At 36.8% G+C, this 17,512-nt stretch overlaps 1 protein-coding gene across 1 annotated transcript; it reads left to right on the plus strand.

Moving 5' to 3' along the window:
- LOC121423344 lies at positions 1–16,748 on the plus strand. Its single transcript, XM_041618698.1, has 5 exons — positions 1–243; positions 8,184–9,234; positions 9,687–10,002; positions 14,924–15,600; positions 15,941–16,748. The coding sequence occupies exons 2-5, from the start codon at positions 8,206–8,208 to the stop codon at positions 16,397–16,399; spliced, it is 2,481 nt and encodes an 826-aa protein (XP_041474632.1). The 5' UTR covers positions 1–243; positions 8,184–8,205; the 3' UTR covers positions 16,400–16,748.
- Positions 16,749–17,512: the final 764 nt, after the last annotated feature.

The following is a 17,512-nucleotide window of genomic DNA, read 5'->3' on the forward strand; positions in this document are numbered from 1 at the left end:
GTATTCTTTCTTCATCTACATCCGGATCTGCATTTTGAAAGTTGTGGTTGAAAGTAGTCAAGGTGGTTTATTTTGTTACGAGGTGATGTTCTTTCAGCATCAGATCGTTTTGGAACTTCTAATGAAATTATCAGGATTTGGATCGGTCAATGTTGCACGAAGTAAATTTATTTACCCGTGTGCTTTTGATGTTTAATCTATAAAAAGCATCCTGCAAGGCTAGAGAGGGGTGAATTTAAACTGGTAAGTGGCATTGATTTAATATCGTGCACATATAATTATTTCAAAAATTTCAAGGGCATACAGTCAACAAAATATAGGCCACTAATTCTGTAGTGGCTAACTTAAGACATGTTCTCCCATTATTCTCTCACCCCTTCAAAATGATGAGCCCGCTAGCATAATGCTTATTGGTTAATGGTGTTTTTTTTTAACTTGATTGCTAAGGAAGAATGAATGTTTGTTAGCAAGCAAGTAAAGGACCGACGGCTTTTAACGTCCTCTCCGATGGACCTGGTAATGAGGATATTAATACTTTACGAAAGAGCACTTGCGCACCGAGTGGGATTCGAACCCGGGTCAATCACCGGAATCCGAAACCCCCGCTCTATAGTCTTTCAAACGTAGCTATAAATTTAACCTTTCCTCTGGATCTTGAAACAATGCACACTAATTTGAACCCTCCAGGTTGGTACAATAGCTGCACCCAAAGGGGTGCTAATGAGTGTAATTATGCTCATTTGAGCGTGCATTTAGCTATGTTTAGTATTCTAAAGGGTGCGAAATTGAACAATATGATAAAGGTTCAAATCTGAACCTTTTTGATGTCAAGTACTATGTACCTTAACAGGTTCATATTAGGGTGCAAGTGAGCATTTCTTGGTGCATGTAATGATAAAAAGGTGCATTTTTTTCACCTTTTGCCACTTAGGGTGCAAGATTACACCCCTAAAGGTTGGTACAAGTGCTTCATTAGGGTTCAAACATTTCTGAGTGTGTGTACTTCAATCATCATTTTTTTTTTCAACTCAAATATTGAATATTTGTTCGTTTGTTTGTTTGTTTTGTTTTGGTTGATTTTTTTTTTGATAATCAAACAACTCAATAAATTTACCCGCATTTGCTAGTTCTCCCATACTCTCAATAAAAAAAATTGTTAAATACTAATTTCATTGTCATTTGTTTTGAAAATTTCTAATGTATTTGGCGCTTTCATTGAGATTATAAAAACAAATGAATTGGATTTTATTGAAGAAACGTTTTCTGTCTTCATTGCCTACAAAAAAACTTATATTACAATGACATATGATCAGTTCAAACTTAGATAGGGCTATACACATCAGATTGGTCAAAATAATATAACAAATGCTTTGGTGCATTTTTTCCGACCAAATAATGCATTAAGGAGAAAAAAAAATCGGCGGAAGTTCTGAAACGTTGCAGGTGTATTGAATAACTTTATCTTTATTAATAATATTGTTCGGGGGTCTGACACACATTGAATTCATTCTAAGAGTGCCAAGCGTACAAAAAGTATACTCTACTTTTGCCTACTATGATAATTGAAAATTGAAATGCTGCATTTTTTTGGAAATTAGGTATACATTATTATATACGCCTGTCGGTCGCGGGTTTCTAGCAGGTATAGTGCGGAAAGCGACCAAGCCCCCCCCCCCCCCCTCCTATCACCGCCCATCGTCCTCGATAATTCTTACCTACTCATATTTAAATGTAAATACACTCTAAAAACAGTACAAATTTACCCAATATTTTTCTCCAACATGCAAAATTAGATTTCAACGCAACATTGCGTAAAATTCACAAAATATTTGCTATGTTTTTACCCAACAAACATGCAAGTTCCCATTTTACCCAATATTGGGTAAATTTTTAGTGTGTAATATATTATGATTGATGATGATTTCATTCTTTTAATTTTAACTTGCCAAGTTAAAATCAAAAGAATGAAATCATGATCAATTCAATCTATAACCATATATTACACTCTCCTTGGTTTATTGTACAATTTTCACTTGCGTAAGTGAATAATCAAAAGCCCCTATATTTGCGCTATTCTTGAGTTATTTATAGTCTTTGGGAACTCCAATTTTTAATAAATATTGATGCTCATTCAAGATAGGGGTTGTATTTATTTGAATGTCGCAATGGTACTGCCTTAGTTTAATGTGACCAAGTGAGCGAGTATTAAAGATATTTGACAGTTTACTCGGGATTAGTTTCAAAATAGAGTACTTCGGGCTGAACATAACTTTATCTAAATAGACGGAGCAAAATGCTGAAAATTTCATCATAATCTAATAACAATTAGCAAAGATATTTAATTTTAAAGTTTAGGAATATTTCGTGAAAACGGTTATATCCATGTCGTAACGAATATTCATTAGATGGGCACCAACTCTTTCCTTTTTCTTATATTTAAACATGAAATCCTAATTATACATTGTGTGCATGCTTTGTTTGATCTCCCTTTTCATAAAATAAGTTGCAGCAATGAATATCTGATTTATTGAATTAGTTGTCGATCCATGTTTTTCATTTTTTTCTTTTTTTTATTTCATTAATTATAAGAGAAAAAATGGAATGTGAAAAGTGGAGTGTACTTCATATCATTACTCTTTCAAATGAAAGCTAATCAGGGCCCTGTCAAACATTATTTTTTGCTGAGGATGCTGAAGTAAATTTTACAAGCAAAAGAAAATGACAAAAAAAGAGTTTCAGCACAAATTCTTGGTCATTTTACATACATTTCTCTGATTTTACACAGCTATCAGAATACCAGGGAGTGCTGCCAATGGAGATTAGTACATGCAGCACCCCTGGAAAAATCTTGGGGGTGCTTCAGCACCCTCAGCACGTCCTCTGCTTCCCAAGGCCATGGGCCTAATAATTATAAACTTTGAGATGCTTCAGAATTTCACTCGTGAAATACTCTCCGATAATCACTTCTTCCCTGCATTAATTGCTTGTATATTTTTTTTTGTATTTTTCAAAACTTAATGAGAATTCTAGCTAGATCACTGCCCTCCTTGAACCTCTTTTTTTTTGTAAATACTAAACTTCCTTGATATCATATTTTCATGCTTAGTATAAACACTCAGTCAATAGGAAACACCTCTTTACACATTAACTCGAAAGTCTTTTTGTGTTGGAGACAAAATTCGATGTTGCACAAGTATTTTTTTTTCTTGCTCTCTCGCACGATTGGCTGGATTGTTTTACCATGTTTTGTGTTTACTGTGTTGGGCTCAAAATGATACGTTTCTCTGGTGAAAAATGCATGTACTTTATTATCATGTTTTATTCGAAATGCCATTTTCACTGTTGAAAGTACCCCTTCACTGAAATATCCAATTATTTCCCTGGTGTAAGCAGTAGAAAGTCTTGCTTGATTGACAACCACCTATCCCTTTAATTGAATTTCTTATTGCATACCCTATATATTACAATATCAAAATACGAAGTACAAGATGAAAATGACAAATTTTCTTGCTCGGTCGCTACGCTCCTTCGCATAATTTTCTAGGATAGGCCTATTGTCACTAGAGACCTCGATCCTGGTTGCGGTTCTCTTCTCCCTTTAATCGTATCCTAAATTAACTCCAACAATGTCTACGAATTTATCCCCCTCCCCTCAAAAAAAAGACTGGGGGCTACCTCTTCCACACCCTCTCACCGTGTAATTATTTGTCTCATAAAATTGACCCCCTTCTGCCATCAAAGGTGGAGGTGATTAGATTGATGAACTTGATTTTTTTTATTCTGGCAGAAAGAATGACAAGAATGTCGCAATTCCGGTGACTCATTTATTTTTGTCAGACAGAAATACCACCCTCCCCCCCCAAAAAAAAACAGAACTCTGTTTGGGCCCTCCCCTAAGATATCCAGGATTTGCCTCTATTTCAGCCACAGTTAGGTTTGGTATTAACAAGGAAACTAACTTTTAGATACTGCATGACTTTATTATTTTTCGATTTCATAATACCACTTGATTAGGATGGATTTCCTTTAAGATTAATTGATCAAGTAAAGCAAATCGCCAAGTAAAATAGTTGAAAATTTCTTTTAAAAGAAGGGAACAAAAAGTATCACTTCGTTTCCATGTACGCGTTTTGCTGGTTGTGATTTGAAGCAATTAAAACAACACAATGTACACGAACTAAGGGCAAAATGAAATAATGTGTTATTACTAACGATTGTTCAAAGAATCTTGCTCTATTCTATTGCGACAATATGAAACCAAGAATGAAGTGTGAGTCATAAAAAGCGTCCATGAAGCACGGAGTGACTATATTTACACATTTCCTCAATAATTAACCCTCAGCTCGTTTCAATGGAGGCCTGTGATATATTTTTACTATACATTTTTGTATTACTTTATGGGAAATATTATTATCAGGGATAGTAGACAAAAGACCTCAAGGCTACGTACGGGTTGCGTTGGGTCAACGCTCAATAAGGTTATCTGCTCTTTTTTGTTGGCCCTTCTTTCTCATAAATATGTTTTTTGTATGTTGTGACAATGTTTTACTTATGTACCTTATGTATATGTTTCATGTTTTTATTGAGAGTGTAAATAAAGTGTGTGTTTGGGTGTATGCGTGTGAGGGTAAATGTGTACATGCGCGTGTGCCGTGTTGGAGAATGAAATACGGTTTGATGAATAGGAAACAGTGAATATGGTGAAACTCCCCTCGATTTTCTTCCAAACAACTTTGATATAATTATGTGTAACATTGGCAATAACGATTTTCTAGTAGAGTACATATCCATTTCTTTCTTTATTTCTCTTCCCTCTATGTCATTCCATGATCTTTCTTCTAAATATCTGCTTTTCCTACACCCCGACCCCCCCCCCTTGTGCAGGTAAATTTGACCATTCATCTTTTGCCACTCATCACATGGTCTACCTTTATTTACTCTAATGCCATTCCGTCCATCAAAATTTTGTCTATCGACCAGTTGGTCCAATCATCACTTCGTCTAATCACCAATTCGTCTATGACCATTTCGTCTCATAACAAGTGGATCTAATATTCATTTATTTTAATTCACTTTGTCCAATGAAAAAGCGCTTAATAAGAAGGAATTATTATTATTAATGAACCCTCAGTCCAAATGGACTAAATGTCTATTGTATACCAACTGGTTATTAGACGAAATAGCCAGTGGACGAAATGGCAATTAGACGACGTGGTTAATGGACGAACTGATGAGAAACCAAATAATGGTGGACAAGTTGTTAATTGGACGAATTGGCATTAGACCAATTGAAAATAAACACTGTATGCATGGTCGGCTGGTGGGGATTACGTAAATATGCCAAAGTTGAAATTGTTTGGATGTTTAGATTTAATCGACCAAGATGTATACATAATGTACAAGTATTATAGTATTGGTCAATACAAAACAGCAACATCCACCCAATTATTCATATTTTTTTGTTGTTGCATCATGCACTTTTAAATCAACTCAAATCAGTCAAATTGACTATAGACCATTAGTCAGCTGGGAGCAAGTGGGTCACATTTCTGAATAATATTCCAGTCAGAAATTACTCTGTTCTAGTAAAATACGACAAGAAAATAATCGAATAAGACTAGAATAACAGTTACACCCAGCTGACTCTATTAACTAGTCATTTTTGACTGATTTGTTTTTAGAGTGTGGTCATAAATGTAAATCCACGGCAAAAGAGACAAAAAGAATGTTAATGAGCTTGAAATTATTTTTATCTCTTGTTAAGCGTAATCATTCGCCCTTTTCCAGAAATGACAGACAAAAGAGACGCTTATTATTTCTGAATTTATCTTCCTTGTATACTCATATTAATAGTTACTTAGCCAGTATTCATTTCCTTTCAAAAAACCCAGTCTAATGGATTATGAAGTAATGGTATATAGATGCGGCCCTTCACTAGATTATCCTAACACCTGTTCCCGATAGTAATATTAGTATATGTATTTATACTTGACCAGAATAAATATCACTTTGACAACTCAAATAGAAAATAATCTATTTTGATCGAGTGATTGCGGAAGACCTATGTACGTTTCTATTCTGTTCACTTCCTCAATGTGTATTTCATTAACAAATAAACATTTAAATCGGTTTTCGTTACGAAATAGTCGTTGTAAATCTACAAATTCAAGAAACTGTGCACATGCATGAATCAGCAGGATTGTAATGAGGAAAGCAGTGACGAGGAATTGCATATTATTCTTACGGCTAACAGGTTTTAGACTTACGTGGTGACCGACAATGCCCATTTCAAATGTTCTTAATTAAAGGCGTACTCCGGGATGAAATATTTAAATACAAATAAATAGAGTGAAATTCATATAGCAAAATGCTGAAAATTTCGTAAAAATCGGATAACGGAGAATTTTAAAGTTTAGCAATATTTTGTGAAAGTATGCACGTCATCATGAATATTCATTCGGTGGGCTGATGAAATAACACCCACCTTCCTTTTTCTTATGTTATTACATGAAGTCATTATTTTTTCAGTTTTCATACATATGTGAATGTGTCTCCTTTAAAAAATAAATTAAGTTACAACAATGAATATCTAATGCACTAAATCAGTTGTCGATCCAACTTTTTAGTTCATGGTAGATACAATTTGAATAAACCAAATTTCATATGATAAAATACGAAACGGAACAAGTGGAGATACATGTATGATTATCATCAATTTGCTCACTGAATATTCATGAATACATGCAATGAACTTATAATGCAGATCTTTAAAAATGCCATATCTTTGTCATTCCTTGTCTCATTTTGATCAAATTTTCAGTATTTTGTTTGCCTGATTATTCTTTATCTGTTTAAATATATTATTTACAGCCAGGAGCATCCCTTCAAATCACAATTTTAAGCATCTAAGTTACATATCTCATTATGTTTATGACATCTTACAATCTATCACACAACCAATGCCAAATGAACCATTGATTTCCTCATTTAAGTTTTGTAACAATGATCCTTCCCTCCCCCTTCCCCCTCCCCATGTATCCACTTTTGAGCCCTGCAATGCAGGTATCCAATTAAAAAATAAGTACTCCAAATCGTCTCCTTTAATATCTTTAAAGTTGGTGAAATGTCCGGATCTTCGAGCAGTGGTTTTCTCCTCCTTGCATCACTTTCTTATCGATATGCATGTTAAATACATCGCCTCTCGATCAATATTGTTTATTAAAAAAAGTTTTATCCCACAAAAAGCGCTCTACAGGGTTCACTTTCTAAATTCACAATAATATTCAGAATACTCTCAATATAAATACTCTTTTTCTTGCACACTCGCTGCGCTCGCTTGCAACTTTTATGAAAATGATTTCGAGCATAATAACACACGGACATCATAAAGAGTGAGGTGTGTACTATCCACACATTTCTTATGGGTATTAAGATAAACTCATCATATCACTAATTCTAAAGCACTCATCTCCGTCAGTCGCTCATTTAGCTCGCGGGTAGAAATAAAAATATATTTTGAACGGCAATAAAAAAGAATGTCAGAAAAGGGTCATATATGGTAGCTAGAATGATTAATGATGTGATTTATTTGACAGAAAATGTGAATGCAGCAAAATGATCTGACAAACTCCGTTATAAAGAGAATGTAAATAACCTAATCATGCTAATAGACCCATGGTGTAAGCTGATCTCGGACGGTAAAGACAGTTTTCGAAGGCAAATAGATTTTGGAAGTAAAATTCAATCGAAAATAACTGTAAACTGTAAAATATTTTGATAAATGGCATTAACGAATGTTAGCGTGTACATAAAAAGACCGGTTAAGAAGGCCCCTGCACAACGAAATGTTGCAGGTAGAGAATTTCATAAAAGCAATGAAATTGATATCGTTGTTCATACAAGGTTTATGATGTTTGGAGAGCAGAACGATTGCCAGAACTATTGTTTTACACATCGTTTCGCTTCTAATTCTAAAGATTATATATAAATATATAGTGGATAAATCTAACCGAAACGCAAATATTGATATTATTTTGTTTTTTTTATTCCATTGTACTCCTTTTGGGTAATTATTTTATTCATATGCAATGATTACATTTAAATTATCAGAATTTTGCAATTTTCCTTTGTAATTCTGAAGTCCTTACACTGACTGAGCTTTATTCACTTCCCTCTCCAAACAGGAAAAGCAGGAATGAAGCAAAGATGAATAGCGAATCGCTGACCGATGCAGAAAAACACCTAAGAAATGGAGCCATTCCCAAAAGCAAACGGAAGATAGCCTTTAAGGATGAATGCACCATTCCAGAAAATCGCATGGACGGAAGGAATGAAGATGATGTGTTGAGGTATGAAGTCGCTATTGGTCAAGTATCCCACTCTATCAATGGCTATCCTTCAGATTATGAGAAGTTGGACCGTACCGGGGTGTCCTCGACCAGTAATGCTGATAGTGGCATCTTCATATACGAGACGCCAGAGAGATTGGAGAGCTTCCCGAATCCGATTGTTCATCATGTTCATGGAGACAGCTCGAACATCCGACAGGCCTTTGGCGATCTTGCATGCAGTAACAGTCTTCGCAGAAAGGAAAATACTGGTGAAGATACGGGCTTCAATCGCCAGGACTACTTTACTGGGTACGAAGGTTTGGAAGGTTTAAGAAGCAGTTCTATGACAAGTGAAATCGATTACGTGCTCCCTTCTCAAAAGCGTAGACTTCCCGCGAAATATGGAAGTATTGGTGAAACCCCATGGGGGACCACTGAACGAGGGAGATCTAGGAACATCAATGAGAGCAAGGCGTACAAGGAAAGAAGTCAAAGAGAGGATGACCGGCAACATGGGTTGGAAAAACGGGACCGGAGTAATCAGGATCACAGAGGCGACGAATTTCGACGAACCACCATGGGTGAAACACCTGCTGAAGGAACGCTCCATGAACAGCCTGGGCCAAAGAGCGGCAGGGTGAGGACAGAGAGCGACAGGATGAGGATAGATACTGGTAGCAGTGGATTGGATGAAGGTCCTGTATCTAGGAATCAGCGCTTGTCGAAGACACCGGATGTGACTAAAGACATTTCAAAGAAGTGGCCATTTCTCCTATGGATCATGTTCAAGTTTCTGGGGCTGTTTTGGGCCAGACCCGTCATTGAGGAGCGATATTGCCACCAGTGTTACCGTAAGAGAATGGAGGAAGTCAGCGACCTGGTCCACAGACGGTCCCCAGAACAGGTAATGATCTAATTGAATAGCCCCTATCGGAATGAGAAGTTCACATAAGAGGAATTTCAAAAAGACTCTCGGGACATATACCTAGGCTAGAGGCAAGTCCACTGTCATTTCATAGCCTTTAAAGGTTTAGGATTTCAAGAATAAAGCATAACTGATAAATCAGTAATATTAAGTGAAAGGTGAGTGAATACTGACAATATTTCAAAAAGAAATTGAGACCCCAAACAATGAAAGGAAATAAGAAACATACCAACGCCCTTTGGATTCCCACATACTTTAAATCACAACTGCATGGTAATCAATAATATTTTTTAGGAATAATATTCTTAATTTTAGAAATCATTCAAAAAATAAGGCTTTAATCAGGGCTTTTAACTATCACTATTTCTTTAAAAATCAAACATCAATGAATATATATTTTTTTCAATCATTCTTAACCCTACTTTTTCTAGAAACATACACCATTAGGTCATCAATCGTACTTCCACGCGCCAGAGATCGGCATCAATGATTCGATAATTGCCAAAAATCCAAACGAGTCGTCTGACTTTCGTCAAGAATGTGAATCGAATCCTTTGCTCAATGGTGAAGCCCAGGTTGGCGACGCCGAAGTCGACCATGGACGCGTGCACAGTGGGGGATACTGCGTCAACGATCACGACGGTGATGATGGCGTGGCAGGGGAAAAGAGTGGGCGATGTCGAGTTTGTGACGCACTGTGGTGGACAGGGAAGGGACAATTCTTCAAGTACACAGATAAATCAATTGGTAAGTACAAATATAAACACAGTCTCTATGTTACATGTCTTATGGAAGGTTAAAAGTGCCACCCAGATGCAGGGACGGATCCGGCTTTGTGAAGTGGATGTGGATCGCACTTAATTAATGATGGGAGCGCGAGCTGATATTATTTTGACCTAGGACCGGGACATTTCAAGGAAATTTTATCATATGAACGTAATGACTATCTTCCTATTCCTCTTCCTATAAGCGCGAGTTGAAACTTGTCGATATTCAATTGTGAAAAGGGACAATTTAGTTATTAGAAAGTCATGAAAATTTTATCTCATTTATTAATTACAATAACCCTAATTAGAGCGTGAAATTTGTTGATATTGAAGCCTGAAAGCTGGAAATTTTAAGCACTTTTGTAATTATCGATAAGATCCATGGGTTAATATATTTTTACAATTTAATGCGAGCACAAATCGCAAGCCAAAATTTTTGATAAACTCTCATAAGGGGGGGGGGGGGTAAAGTAGTTTGTAGTAGAATTAATGTAGAGGTATACATAACTCGCCAATCAAAATGCGAACGCACAGCGCAAGCTGAAAATGTTGATATTCACACCATAAAACGGACATTTTAAAAGCTCGATATCCGAGCTGAAGTATGTTTTGTATATCGACTTCAAAACTTGATATTTTAAGCTCCATATCAGCCTGTAAGCCAGTTCGTAGTTCCTTTCTGCGCATGATCAGTGGAAGGTCATTTGTACTAAAGCGACATGGTGATTTAAAATCTAAAGAGATAAGCACCAACTTTGATGTCTTGATTATTCATATATTCTTTTGAATTGTGGTTTTCATTTACATCCACAAACAAAACCAATGCGTCCACGAACGACTGGTATTTTACAGTTTGCCAAGTACATTGTGCGACATACTATGATATGCATTCAAAGTAGGAATGCAACAAACACTTTCATAAAGTGTTAATTTGTATGCTATTCTAGTCACCTGGTCTATTCAATTTCTTCATCCTGCTTTGTAAGGAAAGCTCACGTAATATCTTGCTTTGAAATCTGCCTATCATAATGAAAGAAATGAAAGGTCATTTGACCAAAAGTGTTCCTGAAAGCCCCTTTCACAATTGACGTACGACCTGTTTACGACCGCCTGCAACAGTTTTTTCTTGTCGTTGCACGATCGATCTCTTGGTGTCTTGCGAGCACTCGCAGTCGTTGTATAGACGATCGCACGAGCTCGAGTTGGTCGGAGGTGGTCGTGACTGGTCGCATCTGAACTTTGAAAATGTTCAAAATCCAAACGCGATTAAATACGACTGATTCACTCGCATCAGGTCGTACCATCGGTCGGGCGATCATCGTGTGTTGTTCAACGTTGTACGACTTGGTGCGAGAGGTGGCACAACTAAGTATAGTCGCATTTAGTCGACTGGAGGTCGTACAACACTTGAACATGTGATAGAGACCTACAGAGACCAGTCTTGCGACTGGGTGCGATTATATAAGACTGTTGCAAGACCGATCGAAATTACGGCTTACAACATTCCACTACCGTTTCATTCGCATTTATGCCACCGTTCCACTCGCAATCCCTCGTGCAACACTCGCATGTGATCGCACGAGCACAATAACAGCACATGCGACTTACTCGTGCAACGGGGTTTACTGGTTGTTTTTGTTGTACGACAGCTTTTGCAACTGTGAAAGCCTCTGTGCGATCTTATGAGATGACTAGCGATTGATGCCTTTTGCAGCCTGTCGCACGACCAAAAGGTCGCAAATGGTCGTACGTCAATTGTGAAAGGGGCTTTAGTAACTACGAACTGGTCTATTGAGCAAGACATGTAAAAAGATCAACGAACAGGCAATGCGAGCGCGAGTGATAATTGTATATAGTGACATGAAAGATTTTTCGTATGTTCCAAGTCTTATCTAACCTTATTTTATTCAATCATCTTCCTCTTCTTATTTTCATCTACTTCCCCCTTTTTTCTTTTTTTACTTAGCCAATAGTGGGGGGGGGGGGGCGGGCACCTCGGCCCCCTGGATCTGCCTATATACAGATGTAAAGATAATAATCTAGTTATGTCAACATCCCTTCTACTTAGAATAGTGGCGGATCTAGGGGGGGGCACATCCGGCCCGTGCCCCCCCCCCCCTTGAGAGCCATAGTCAATATTTAAAATGTAAATATGCCGTTCTTGCACAAGTTTGCCCCCTTTTGAAAGTTACAGCAAATATTTTTAATGGCATTATGTCGTTCAGACACAAGTGATAACAATTTTTTTGGTCAAATTTTTCGTCGACGAAATGACCTTCAATTTTGGTGAAAGCTTTTTTATGCTTGTCAAATTTTCATTAGGAAAATGTGCCCCCCGCCTATTGGAAAATCCTGGATCCGCCCCTGCCTTAGAAAACTTATCTTTATGTCTGCATGTAATGAAGAGATCATAAGATTAAGGAGTTACCGACTGTTCATAGCTACATGAGAATATAGGTCTCATTATGTCTTCATCTTTTAGAAGAGATCTCAAATCTCATCATGTTTACACCCTGTAGACATGAAGACATCTCAGATTCTGGAAGTAGACATGATGATAACCTGAATATATGGGTGGCACTTTTATGCTCCCCATTCTATCTCTCTCGCAACTACTCTAACTATTTGTCTTTCTAAGTCGTTTGTCCTTTTTAAATAAAACTGGCGCAAAGCCTTTTCAGAAAATAAACTACAAAAGTTGGCCATTGATACCAAAGTTGATAATTCAGCACAATAATTTTAATTTTTTTTATAAACACTCTTCCTCGTCAAATTATTCTCCAAAATACAAGTGATGGAACTGCTTGTAAGGTGCTCCGAAAACAAATAAAATCAGGAATAACCTACTTTAGTCATACCCATTCAAGCATTTTGCATTTATGTTACCACAATGAAATTGTATGGTTTCATGTTACAATAATTAAATACCATGGTTTTATAAAAGTATGTTTTGTTTACAATATCTCCATTGGTAAATGCAGCAAAAGGCCTACTTTTTGCCCGTGTCAGCTAGGACACTCGTTCAACAACAAACATCATCATTCTAACTGCTGCAACAAAAGGTTATGCAGCAAAAAACGGTGGTGTAACCGGTGTACATAGAATACCACACTACTCTGGTGTTAAATCTAGTGTTACTTCAAAACCCTTGGGTGCTATGGTTGTTACTTTAACACTTTTTTGTATTATTTTCATACTTCAGGGTGCAATTTAAAGTCAGGGTGCGGTCCTCTGAGAACTATATAGTGTAAATTTTAACTCCCCAATTCTTAGAGTGTTTCCATCAGAACATTGAACACTTATACCATAAGTGATCATTGAACACTTACTTGTTCTGAAATTCATGAACACCAAATGCACAGAATTTGATATTTTTAAAACTAAATATTTAGTTTAATTGTATATTTGTAAACATTTGTATGATGAGATTATGCAGTGGTTTCTTGATGGTCTTCTGTGAGTGTTTCCGAGCAACAAAAAATCGTCATTCCTCTCGATTGTAAAGGTTGGTTTTTCATAAAGCTGTTTTTAAGTTAAGAGCGACTTTAAGAACGACTGGTGAAGATTCTCACATGTTAAGTAATCACCAATGAACATCTGATTTACCACAAGAAACGATCACCAGTCATTCTTAAAGTCGCTCCTTATTTACAAACAGCTTTATGAAACGGCCCACTGGTACTTATACTGAAACGTTCTAATAGTATTTTAGTACTTTGTATACTTTGTCTGTTTTTATGGCCAAACAAAAAATATTTAAGACCCACCAAGTTTGTACTGCGTAGGCCTAATAGAATATTTCTCAGTGAATTTTGTTATCGTTAAAATATCTTATCCATATCTGCAAATTTTAAAATAAGATTCCTGACTTTGCTTGTATTTAAGCCTTACTTAATGAGTAACAAAGGATTTAAATTGGTAAAAAGAAAGGTAAACTTTCTGCTAACTTTCGTAAATGGAGGTTTGACTTTTGAACATTCTCTGTCTGTATTCTTTATGCACTGTAAATTTGTTCATTATCATGCATGGTCGTAATTCTCTTGATTTATTTGTAATTTTGTGTTGAATGATTATGTTGTTATATTCGACTCCAATGACGTACAGATAAGGGGGCTTGGGGGCATGGACCCCCTAAGATTTTCACAACCCAGAAAAAAAGGAAGGAAAGACAGAATTGAAAAGGAAAATTGATATATTATGATTACATCAAAATCTATCACAAAATTTGATTGCATTAAAACTGCTTGATATGTTGTTCACTCACTTTCCTCACTCGCAGCTTTTTAACCATTCTGCCCTGTAAATCTTGCCCCGGCCCTCAAATTAAATTTTTTTACTTGTACCTCATTATACTACTAATTGACTGATATCTGGAAACTGAAATTCAGTTTCAACTTGTAATGAAGACTTGCATCAATACATTCTAGCTTATATTTAATTAACAAAATATTAGGCTTTTGTCCGATGAGCGGGGTTATAAATAGTAATAATACGCATCCAAGCAGGAAACTGCATAATCAACCTTCCATAAGTTGTATATTAACCCTTTTGTTTTTAAGCCATATTATGCAAAGCATGCGATACATATATAAAGTTGAATGGATCTCTATGGTCCCAAAAGATTTCTTCATTTCTTGTTTTAACGAGATGCAGTAAAGAATTGAGCAATACCCAACTGGCCATTGGCAAATTCCAACCTCTATCATTGTATTTAAGTCGTCCCGGGTGAGGGAAATCGGTAACAGGGGGAAGGAACCCCCCCCCTCCCACCACACAAAAAAATGCTGCGACTCCTGTGAGCACTGGAATCAGAGCCAAGTTCAGTAGGGTGATATAGGAGTGCATATTGTGATCAATATAAATACAATACTATTAACATTTTGTTAAATAACTCAATGCAGGTCTGAAATCCTGGAACCACAGAGGAAGTGGGATTCTGTCATTGTTCCTTCTTCTTACTTACCTCTCCCTCATTCTCTACGATGCTGGCCACTACGGAAGCATCTACTGGGGCAAGAAAGAGGATCTCATCCGATATATCAGCTACATGTCATACCTGATCTTTGCAGCAAGTACCCCGGCAGTCTGCCTCTTCGGTCTCATCCGGAATGCCGTCACTAACCCTGCTCAGTGTTTTAGCCAATGGCCACGCACCCTCGACATCAGGTACGTGGTACGGAGACTTCAATATCTGGACCTTGAGAGAAGAGGGCTTCCTAATAAGCCATTCCTGCTGGCCTGCACAGTATTCCCACTCCTTATTGCCATCTACAGACTTATGTTCTATGTTGTACTCTTGAAAACCAGCGTAAAGTTTCAAAGATATTTGGCATGTGCAACAACTGCTATTGGGCTCTCGCTCTATGGTTTCTTCTCCTACTTCATCTACCTTATGAGGATCTCATTTAAAGCTCATCTCACGCTTGACATTCACTTCATACGGAATCATGTTGGCCAGTTGGACGTTTGCAGGGCAAAGATGTCAACCACAGTGCAAGACTTTCTCAATTTACGACAACTTGCCAATGGGTTCATGGTGATGGTCTGTGGTGTAACAACATGGGCCATTGCAACACAGGTAAGGCACATCATCAAATACTCCAGCAAACTTTGTAATATATAGTTTTTATTCTGTTGTGTAATTGTTTAAGCAGCTGAGCCTACAATGTCATAACAGAAAAAGTTTCAAGATCCCCGCAAGACTGGAGACTAATGTATGTTCTGTGAAGCTATGCTTAGCTGACCTGTAATAAGGATGCTAGCAACATAACAGTTATAAGATTATTGTCTACAACTTTAAAATATGCTACAAGCCATTCATCTGGTTATCTGCGTAATCCCAAATCTTTTCCCGATCTTTTCCTCTCATCTTCACTTTTATCATATGATTACTATCATGTTTATTTCCTTTGAAACAGATAACTTGGAACTACTTGTTATTCAGTGGCGTCTACCTGGACCCCAACGAGTCTCGCTACAACTGGAGCATCCAAATGTATATTAACGGCCTCATGGCGATGGAGAACACCTTGTTCTTTTTACTTCCATGTTTCGCCATTGGTGGCTTCAGTGTCAATATCATCTGGATCCGCTTCAGGTACCGCCTGCTAGAGCTCCGACGTGCTCGTCACGAGCGTTTCTGGTACCGTCTCCTGCAGTTCATCAAGGAGCAGGACCCCATCAAGAGTTCCATGCAGGTGACCATGCTCTTTACCCTCATCGGTCTGTTTGTAGCACTTCAGTTTGGAGAGCAGAATATCTATTACTATTTCAGTAATGTTACAGCCCATAATATCATGCCGATTCCTCCTAAGTTTTTGCACAACCTTCCTCCCCAGCCTGAAGGTGGAAACTTACAGCATGTGTTATTGCCCTGAATATTAGCCCATTGTTGTTTGGCTGATTATGCTGTAATAGGCATTTTCAATCCAATGGGTTAGCATGGATGGCAACAGTGGGATATGAGCCCATTGCATTGAAATGACTATTTAGTTTATTCTCCTTCATTAAAGGTCAAGTCCATCCCAGAAAAATGTTGATTTGAATAAATAGAGAAAAATCAAAATTTTGCTGAAAATTTCATCAAAATCGGATGTAAAATAAATTATGACTTCTCAAAATTTTGTTTATGCAGATGAGACAGACAATGATGTCTCTTACTATTTCTTTTGTTTTTTGTTGCTTTAATTCTACAATATTTCATTTTTACAGATTTGACAATAAGGACCAACTTGATTGAACCATATAGTATTAAACAAAATTAAATGCTTATTCCACATGTTCAGGGAGAAATTAATAGTTGTTTCACTTGACAAAAAGGAGAAAATGAGAATATTTCATATAATGAAATAGAGAGTGGATGATGTCATCAGTCTCCTCATTTGCATACTGACCAGGATGTGTATATGACTGTTTTGTGAAACTAAGAGAAAATTTAAAATGTCATAACTTTCTTATTTTACAATAACAATTTTGATGAAATTTTCAGTGTTATGCTTGCTGGATTTTTCTCTATTTATGCAAATCAACTTTTTGTTGGGGTGGACTTGTCCATTAAAATGGTGGCAGCAGTGGGATAGACCCATTGCATTGAAATGACTAGTGAATTTTATGGTGGCAGCAGTGGGATAAACCCATTGAATTGAAATGTCTAGATAGTGGATTCTCTGTTTTTCATCACGAAAATGAAACAAAACTGTTTATAAAACTCCAAACCCTTTATGATTATAGGCTAGAGAATTATTACACATATGACATCAACTTGTTAAGTAGTTTCAATTTTAATGACAAAGTAAACATAAGAAATACTTTCAATACAAGAAATATACATGAATAAATATTTTTCAATATTATTGACAAGACTGCAACTGAAATGGGTCTCTCCTGAAAATTCAGGTTCCTGATCAACAAACGAATTCTTTAAATTCAAGGATATTTCCTCTTGTCAGTGACGTACTCCTGGGACCTACATTTAACAATATGGTTCTCCT

Source organism: Lytechinus variegatus, chromosome 10, assembly GCF_018143015.1.
Source record: "Lytechinus variegatus isolate NC3 chromosome 10, Lvar_3.0, whole genome shotgun sequence".
NCBI lineage: Eukaryota > Metazoa > Echinodermata > Echinoidea > Temnopleuroida > Toxopneustidae > Lytechinus > Lytechinus variegatus.

What these genes read in the sequence shown, in the direction of transcription:
- LOC121423344 (XM_041618698.1), top strand. Translation starts at nt 8,206, where the DNA reads ATGAATAGCGAATCGCTGACCGATGCAGAAAAACACCTAAGAAATGGA. An exon ending in ACAGACGGTCCCCAGAACAG is followed by an intron (nt 9,235 to 9,686) that starts GTAATGATCTAA and finishes TACTTTTTCTAG; the next exon opens with AAACATACACCATTAGGTCA. An exon ending in GTACACAGATAAATCAATTG is followed by an intron (nt 10,003 to 14,923) that starts GTAAGTACAAAT and finishes AACTCAATGCAG; the next exon opens with GTCTGAAATCCTGGAACCAC.